Source organism: Peromyscus californicus, unplaced genomic scaffold (genome assembly GCF_007827085.1).
Source record: "Peromyscus californicus insignis strain IS unplaced genomic scaffold, ASM782708v3 Scaffold_16__1_contigs__length_79575227, whole genome shotgun sequence".
NCBI lineage: Eukaryota > Metazoa > Chordata > Mammalia > Rodentia > Cricetidae > Peromyscus > Peromyscus californicus.
Window position 1 is genome coordinate 41,833,617 of NW_026294458.1, and position 9,803 is coordinate 41,843,419.

At 37.9% G+C, this 9,803-nt stretch overlaps 1 protein-coding gene across 1 annotated transcript; it reads left to right on the top strand.

The window, feature by feature from the left end:
• The first annotated feature begins 388 nt into the window (after positions 1 to 388).
• Positions 389 to 9,192, top strand: LOC128111531 (olfactory receptor 5AC1-like). Its single transcript, XM_052739779.1, has 3 exons — positions 389 to 1,279; positions 6,057 to 6,077; positions 9,166 to 9,192. The coding sequence occupies exons 1-3, from the start codon at positions 389 to 391 to the stop codon at positions 9,190 to 9,192; spliced, it is 939 nt and encodes a 312-aa protein (XP_052595739.1).
• The last annotated feature ends 611 nt before the right edge of the window (positions 9,193 to 9,803 follow it).

Sequence of the window (9,803 nt, forward strand, 5' to 3'; positions counted from 1 at the left end):
TTTTGTTCATTAAGCCTTTAACTTAGTTTACTATATATTAAGTATACTTGACTGCTCTTACTCCTTATATTAACCTTAGCACTGGAAACCAATTTTTCATATGAACTTTAAGAAGAATGTATGCAGGTGTATAAAACCTTGCTAGACTGAAAAGTAAAGTATTTACACTGAGTTTACATGTCACTTTATATTTACTTTTTTATTATAAGAAACTTTAAGTGAATATTTAAGTAAGGAAATTAAAGCAAACATTTAAAACTAGTGGAGAAGTTTTATTTATTCCAATATTTCACATTGGAATATATTAGTAACATAAAAGTCCCCCCATCTTATGATTCTATCTTGTTGTTTCTCATCTTTTCCATCTCAGTGATTGTCCAGGTCAGATATGGCAGAAAGAAACCAGACCCTGGTGACAGAGTTTGTTCTCACAGGACTCAATGAGCGACCGGAGTTACAGGTGCTCCTCTTCCTGGTGTTCCTCATCATCTACCTCATCACCATGGTGGGCAACCTTGGACTGATTGCTCTCATCTGGAAGGACCCTCATCTTCATACTACTCCCATGTACTTATTCCTCAGCAGTTTAGCATTTGCCGACGCATGCACTTCGTCTTCTGTGACCCCCAAGATGCTTGTCAATTTTTTATCTACAGATCATCAGATATCCCTGAGTGACTGCTTCACCCAATTTTATTGTTTTTGCTCCAGTGCAACCACAGAATGTTTCCTCCTGCTAGTGATGGCCTATGACCGCTATGTGGCCATATGCAACCCCCTGCTTTATCCAGTGGTGATGTCCAATAAGCTCTGTACTCAGCTTATACTTGTTACGTATTTTATAGGTATCCTCAATTCAACAATTCATGTGGGGTTGTTAGTTAGATTAACGTTTTGCAGGTCCAATGTTATACATTATTTCTACTGTGAAATTGTACAATTATTCACAATTTCTTGCACTGATCCTACACTTAATAAGCTTGTGGTTTTCATCTGCTCAACATTTATACAAGCCTTCACATTTATAAACATTGTAGTCTCTTATACCCGTGTGCTGTTTGCCATCCTGAGAAAGAAGTCTGAGAAGGGCCGAAGCAAAGCTTTCTCTACCTGCAGTGTGCACCTGCTCTCTGTCTCTTTGTTCTATGGAAATCTGTTCCTCATTTATATCCGTCCTGGGTCTGGACCAGCTGAAGATAAGGAAAAACTGTATTCTCTATTTTACACAATAATAATCCCCCTGCTAAATCCATTTATTTATAGTTTGAGGAATAGAGAAGTTCTAGGAGCCCTGAGAAGACTAAAAAGATAATAATAAACACAGTTGACATGAACTCATGGGAGCTCAGGGTCTCTGGACCAACAGCTAGGGAACCTGCATGGGACAGTCCTAGGCCCTCTGCATGTGGGTGACAGTTATATAGCTTGGTCTGTTTGTGAGGCCCCCTAGCATTGGGATCAGGACATGTCCCTGGCACATGATCTGCCTGTTTAGAACCTATTCTCCATGCTGGGATGCCTAACCCAGCCTTGATGCAGGATGAGGATCTTGGTCCTGCCTCAAGTTGATATGACATGTTTTGTTGACTCCCATGGGAGGCCTTACTCTTTCTGAACTGAGGAGTGGATTGGGAGGGTAAATGGAAGGTTGGGGGAAGGAACAGGAAGAGAGGAAGGAGGGTAAACTGTGGTTGGTATGTAAAATAAATGAAAAAAAATTAATAAAAAGTAGTCAGGGGACAAAGAAAAATTTGCCATAAGTTTCAAGTTTTTTTCTTTATTATAAAACAAGAACAAAACACAAACAAACAAACAACAAACCTCAAATTCACTGTATGAGCCACTACTTTGCTCTTTTAGCACAGGGCTGTTACTCAGGATGTTTTTTGAGCTCAGTAGAAAGGCGGACAGTTTCATGTTTAGGTCCAGTGCCATGTGGACATTTCCTTGCATATGAGTCTAGGGCTGGATAGTCAACATTGACTATTGCCACCTTGTTTAGGAACATTGTACTCCATTATACCTCAGCATTCTAAGTTTTGGAAGCTAGCTATTTTCTGGGGACTTCCATAATTATAAGCAGCCATTGGCATTTTACTGATAAATAGTGAGAAACATCAACTGAAATAAATGAATAAGTACCTAGTCACTAGAGTAAAAGTTAACAACTGAACTGTCACTTACACCTGCTGGGAGAGGGGAAATCAAATGGGAATAAATACAGATACCTACAGCAAGGCATTACTCAAAGAGTGTAAGACCTTGGAATATTGAGCCTTAAGTGAGATGTTTTCATCAAATCGCTCCTTTGGAGTTCAAAGAATCTCATGGAACAGGAGGCAAAAAGAGTGTAAGATCTTGCCAGAGGGCATGGAGGATAAGAAAACAAGGCCCTCTCCACGAACATGATAAAACCAAATTTAAGCACTATCTATCTAAAAAATCTAGTCCAATGAAAGGATCTAGAAGGAAGATTCCAACCAAAAGGTGTTAAACACACCCATGAAAATCAAAGAAAAAAAATCCAAGACCAGCAAATCAAAATATCTCTCTCTCTCCCTCTCCCTCTCCCTCTCCCTCTCTCTCTCTATCTCTCTCTCTCTCTCTCTCTCTCTCTCTCTCTCTCTCTCTCTCTCTCTCTCTCACACACACACACACACACACACACACACACACACACACACACACATCACATCACAATAGCAAAATAACAGGAATTGACAAGCACTGCTCAACAATATGTCTCATAACCAATGTCTAAATTCCCCAGTAAAAAGAAACAAACAGAATGGATGCAAAAAAAACCAGAATTCTTCTTTCTGCTGCATTCAAGAAACACACCTTAATATCAAGGAGACACATTACATGAGGGTAAAAGGATGGAAAAAGGTTCCAATCAAATAGACCTAAGAAACAAGCCATTGTAGCCATTTTAATATCTGACAAAATAGACTTCAAACCACAACTAACCAGAAGACACAGGAGGAGTGCTACATACCCATCAAAGGAAAATTCTACCAAGAGGGTATTGCAATCTTAACATTTAAGCACCTTAAGATCTAAGCATATCTAAGGATATGCAAGGTCATAAAAGAAACACTACTACAATTTAAATCATATATTGACCCTAACACATTGAGAGTGGGTGATTTCAATACCTCACTCACCAATACACAGGTCAATCAGACAAAAACTAAACAGAAAAATTCTGAACTACGTGATGTTATAAATCAAATGGACCTAAAATATACTTACAGAACATTCCATCAATACCCAAAAAATGTATTTCTCAGAACTTCATGAAACTTTCTCAAAAATTGACCATACACACAAAGCAAGTTTCAACAGACACACAAAAATTGAAATAACTCCTTAAATCCTGTCTGACCACCATGGAATAAATCTTGATATTAACAAAAGAAACAACAGAAAGCTTATAAAAATATGGAAATTGAACAGCTTACAACTGAGTAAAAATTGAGTCAAGACAGAAATCAACGACTTTCTAGAACTGAATATGTGCCCCAAACTTATGGGACATAATGATGGTATTTCAAAGAAGCAAATTCATAGCACTAAGTGCCTGTATAAAAATATTGGTGAGATCTCATACTATTAACATAGCAGCACATATAAGTGCTCTAGAAAACTAAAAAAAAAAAAAAGAAATTACATGCAAAAGGAGTAGACTATAAGAAATTATCAAACTTAGGGCAGAAATCAATAACACAGAAACAAATACAAAAACAACACACAGTAACAATGAAATAAAGAGTTGGTTCTTTTATAAAATATAAAATCCATAATATTGAGAAATCCTTATCCAAATTAACTAATAGGCTGAGAGAATATTCAAATTAAAAAATTAGAAATAAAAATGGGGACATAACAAGGAATTCCAGAGAAACATAATGATATGCTCTAAAAAAACTATGCTCTACCACACTGGAAAATCTGAAAGAAGTGGGTAATTTACTTGGTACATACCAGTTACTGAAGTTAAATTAATATGAGATAAGCAATTTAAACACAAATATAAACTCTAGTGAAAAACAAAACAACAGCAATTTAAAAGTCTCCCAAGCAAAACAAAAATAAACAACCAAGACCAAGTCGTTTTGGCACAGAATTAACCAGACTTTCAAAGAAGTGTTATTGCCAATAATCCCCAAATTATTCTACAAAAATATAAACAGAAGGAGTACTGTCCAATTTGTTTTATGAGGCCATAGTTATCATGATACCCAAACCACATAAACACCCAATAAATTAGAGTTATAGACCATTTTTCCTTATTAATATAGATGCAAAATTCTCAATAAAATACTTGTAAATAGAATCCAAGAGCATATTAAAATGATGACCATGATCATCCCAGATACGCAGATATGGCTCAACATACAAAAATCTGTCAATGTAATTTATCATATAAACAAACTGAAAGAAAAAAAACCCTTATGATAATCTCATTAGATGTAAAAATAGCCTTTGACAAAAATCCTGGAGTGATTAGGGATACAAGGGACATGCCTAAACAGAATAAGGGCAGATTACATCAAGGACATAACCAACATCAACTTTAATGGAGAGAAACTCAAAGAAATTCATCAAAATCAGGAATAAGACAAGGTTTTCCACTCTCTCCATATCTGTTCAATTTTGTTCAATCTGTTCAATTTTGTTCAATCTGTTCAATATTGTACTTTATGTACTCACTCATAGGAGGAAACTAGATGTAAAACAAAGATGACTAGACTCCTACTCACAACTCCAGGGAGGCTACCTAGAAAACAGGACTCCAAGAAAGACACAGGGATCACCCAATGACAGAGAAATGGATGAGATCTACATGAACAACCTGGACATGAGTGGGGGTAATGAAGGGCAAGAGTCGAGGGAAAGAGAGCTTGGGGGAGCGGGAGATCCCAGCTGGATCAACAACAGAGAGGGAGAACAAGGAACAAGAGACCATGATAAATGAAGACCACATGAGAATAGGAAGAAGCAACGTGCTAGAGAGGTCCACAGAAATCCACAAAGATACCTCCACAATAGACTACTGGCAATGGTTGAGAGACACCCTGAACTGACCTACTCTGGTGATAGGATGGCCAGACCCTAATTGTCATGCTAGAAACCTCATCCAATGACTGAGGGAACCGGATGCAGAGATCCACAGCCAGGCCCCAGGTGGAGCTCCAGGAGTCCAACTGGCAAGAAAGAGGAGGGTTTGTATGAGCAAGAATTGTTGAGACCAAGGTTGGAAAAAGCACAGGGACAAATAGTCAAACTAGTGGAAACATGTGAACTATGAACCAATAGCTGAGGAGCCCCCAACTGGATCAGGCCCTCTGGATAAGTGAGACAGTTGTTTAGCTTGATCTGTTTGGGAGGCATCCAGGCACTGGGACCAGGACCTGTCCTCGGTGCATGAGCTGGCTGTTTGGAACCTGGGGCTTATACAGGGACACTTGCCTCAGCCTGGGAGGAGTGGACTGGATCTGCCTAGACTGAATCTGCCAGGTTGAACTCAATCCCCAGGGGAGTCTTTGCCCTGGAGGAGATGGGAATGGGGGGTGGGCTGGAGGGAAGGTGGGGGGGGTGCGGGGAGGGGGGAGAACAAGGGAATCTGTGGCTGATATGTAAAATTAAATTAAATTATAAAATTAAAAAAAGAAATGCAAAAACTAAGAGGTGAATATTCTATGGGTATTTGTTGATCACGCAGAGAAGTATCTGTCCAAGCTTGGATCTACTGGAAAATTAGTATCAAGTCAAATTTAAAGGGAAAGACTATAGTCAATTTTTGGACACAAATAAAATGTCTCACATATTGGCAAACTCTCATCACAGTAAATATATATATATATATATATATATATAGAGAGAGAGAGAGAGAGAGAGAGAGAGAGAAACTGAAAAAAAAGAACATCGAGACTGTTGAAGGAGATCAATGGGACACAAATTGGAAAGAAAGATGTCAAAGTACCATTATTTGCAGATGATATAATAGTATACATAAGAGAACCTAAAAATTCCATTGAGACCTCTGTGAGCTGATAGACACTTTCAGCAAAGTAGCTGGATACAAAATTATCTCACAAAATTAGTAGCCCTACTATATACAAATAATAGACTGATAAAAAAATTAGGGAAACTCCTTTCACAGTAGCTTCAAATAATATAAAATATCTTTGTGGTGACTCTAACTAAGCGAGCAAAAGCTTGTATGATAAAAACTTCAAGTCTTTGAAGAAGATATTAGGAGATGGAAAAAATCTCACATGCTCATGGACCATAGGATTCACATAGTAAAACTGTCATCCCACCAAAATCTGTCTAAGACTCAATGCAATTCCTATCAAAATTCCAACACAATTCTTCATATTTCTTGAAAGGACAATTTTAAGCTTCATATGGAAACACAGAAAATCCATGACAGCTAAAACAATTATGTGTAATAAAAGAAATGCAGGAGACATAACTATCCCAGATTTCAATCTGCACTACATAGCTATATTAACAAAAAAGGCAGGGTGTTGGTACAAAAATAGACACATCAATGGAATCCAGTTGAAGACCCACTTAAGAATGATCCATATCTATCACCCTGCACAAAATTGGATCAAAGACCCCAACATAAAACCAGGTAATTGAACCTGATAGAAGAGAAAGTGGGGAGGGGAATATTCTTGAACTCATTATCATAGGAAAAAACTTTCTGAAGAGGACACTGTTTATGTTGGCACTATGATCAACAAGTAATAAATGGGACCTCATGAAACTGAAAAGCTTCTGATGCCAATGGACACTGTCATTTGGACAAAGTCGCAGGTTACAGAATGGGAAAATATTTTTACCTGCTTCACATTTGATAGAGTACTAATATCCAAGATATATAAAGAAATTATAAGATATCAAGATCAAATAGCTCTATTTAAAAATGTGGTACATAATCATCATCAGAGAGGTTTCATCCAGCAACTGATGGGAGCTGATGAAGAGACCCACAGCCAAACATTAGTCAGAGCTCATCAAACCTTCTGAAGAGGGGAAGGAAGGATTGTAGGAGCCAGAGGAGTTGAGGACACCATGAGAGCACATCCCACAGAATCAACTAAGCAGGACTTATAAGGGCTCACTGAGACTGAAGGGACAATCATGGAGCCTGTATGGGTTTGATTTAGGTCCTCTGAATATATGTTATGAGTCATGTAGCTTGGTGTTCTTGTGGAACTCCTAACAGTGGGAGTGGGGGGTGTCTCTGACTCTTTTTTTCCAGCTATTGGGACCCTTTTCCTCCTACTAGGTTGCCTTGTCCAGTCTATCAGGGGTTTATTCCTAGTCTTATTGTATCTTGTTATACTGTGTTTGATTGATATCCCTGGGAGGCCTGCTGTTTTTGTTTTTGTTTTTCTGCAGGGAAATAGAAGAGTGTATCGGGGGAGAGGGGAGGTGGTGGTGGGGAGCTAGAAGGAGTAGAGGTAGGGGAAACTGCAGGCAGGATGTAACATATAAGATAAGAATAAGTAAAAAGAAAAATCAGTTATAGATCTAAACAGAATTCTCAGGAGAGGAAACTCACAGAGCTAAGAAATACTTGAGATGTTCAACACCCTTAGCTATTAGGGAAATACAAATCAAAACCACTTTGATATTTCATTTTACACTGTCTGAAAGGTAAGATAATTAAAACAAGTGGCAGCTCATGCTGGCAAGGATGTGGAATAAGGGGAACACTCATCCATTGCTGGTGGAAGAGCAAACTTATATAGTCACCATGGTAATTAGTGTGGCTGCTCCACAGAAAGATGGGAATTGATCTACCTCAAGATCCAACTACACCGTTCTTGGGCATAGTAAAGGATGCTGTATCCTATCTCAGAGACACTTGCTCAACTATGTTCAGTACTGCTCTATTCATAACAGCCAGAAATTGAAATCATCTAGCTTCCCCCTCAATAGAACAACAGTTAAAGGAAACGTGGTACATTTACACAACTGAGTGTTACTCAGCTGTTAAAAAATTGAAATAATGAAATCCAAAGGTAAATGAGTGTAACTGGAAAAATCAATCTGTGTGAGGCAACCCAGACCCAGAAAGACAGGTAGAATAGATGTGAATGAATGTAGGGGCTGGAATGGGAGTATCAAGTCAAGAGTTGGAGGGTAGATGGGGTCAAGGGAGAGAATACAGGTAGAGACAGCTAAAATTAAGGACTATTTGAGGGTTAGTATGGAAACTTTATACAGTAGAAACTTTCTAAAACATATACATATATTAAGAAAACCTGAATGAAATTTCCAAATAATATGTGAGAAGCCCAAACTATCCACTCTTGTCAGCAAATGAAGCTTCCAGTACTGGGATTGGGTATATATACATATATATATATATATATATATATATATATATATATAATTAAGTTGATGTCTAAATGGGTTCGATGGGAATCATCAAATACTCTACACTGTTGCCAAGACTGGGTTTCTCTTTACAAACTGACCACAAGGCTCCACTGCTTCAGACAATACCTATACAGCTCATTGAATGTAGAAAAGTTAAGTTTGTGCCTACATAGAGGCTTCACCTCTACATTAGGCAGTCTATGCTATAGGAAGGTACTCTGCATCTACCTAAAGAGAAATAAAACAACAACCTTCCACAAACCCTTAATCTACAGTGGTGTCCTGCCTACAAGATATGCTAATGCAATGGTGGCACAAAGTTTGCGGGAGTAACCAACCACTGTCTAACTTGATGTAAAGCTTATTCTACAAGATGGAACCAATACTGGGCACTGCATGGGTCACCAAGAATCTGAGACTATGTAGCCCAGGGACCTAGGGTAAAAACAAATACTAGTGTTCAAAATAATAAAACAAAACAAACAAAACAAATCCACCACCACTACCACTGAAAACAATGTAGCAACAAAAATGATTCCTAATGACATTCTGTTATACCTGTTATACCTATGCCTTCCTCATCCATCATCAGACTAATCAGTCTCTAAATGAATAGCAAGGGTCCTGGCATCCACTTGCCATTGGGGTCACCTCTGGTCTTTTATAGGTAGGTATGTTGTGTATAATTTCAATTTTCCAAAAAAAATTATTTTTATGGTCCAATGTAGTATTGCTAAGCTCTTTTTACATGCTAAGCTTTATGTGAAAAAAAATGATGTTTGAATTATATGAATTTTAGAAATACACATAAAATATCTCTGAATCTCTAATATGATTTTATTACTCTCACACCCCATTCCTATTTTCTAAAGAATACAGAAACAGATCATTTGTGACATAGCCAGGGTTATATGACTAGTCAGTAGAAAAGCCAAACTTCAAAACACAGCTTCTCACTCAGAGATTATGCACTCTGCTATGCCCCCCACCCCCATTTATAACAAAAAATACTGCTGCTCTCGATCAGTTCAGTAATTTTTTCCCCATTGCTGAAGACTGAACCAAGTGAACCATTCTTGTGCTTGCTAGGCAAGCATGCTACCATAGAGCTAAAACACCAACCCCAGTAATTCTAATATGTAGTTAGTACAAGGAGATCTGGGAAGGTAATTGATGTTACTAATGAGCTCTGCCAGCAAACTTTTATTCATATAAGCTGTAGTTTTGGATTTGGACTAGAAAAAATAAAATCCCTTCTTTGGTGTACTTAGGATTCACAACTACCAAATTGGAGAGATCTTTAGAAAGGCATGAGATAGGGCGTGCAGTTAGCCACATACTAGTGGTGGACATGAAATAATTTAAGAAATGTCTGAGAAGAGCTGTCACCAGTA

Coding starts and splice junctions, on each gene's coding strand:
- LOC128111531 (XM_052739779.1), top strand. CDS start 389: ATGGCAGAAAGAAACCAGACCCTGGTGACAGAGTTTGTTCTCACAGGA. Junction 1,280..6,056: donor ATAGTTTGAGGAATAGAGAA/GTTCTAGGAGCC, acceptor GACCTCTGTGAG/CTGATAGACACTTTCAGCAA. Junction 6,078..9,165: donor TGATAGACACTTTCAGCAAA/GTAGCTGGATAC, acceptor TTACATGCTAAG/CTTTATGTGAAAAAAAATGA.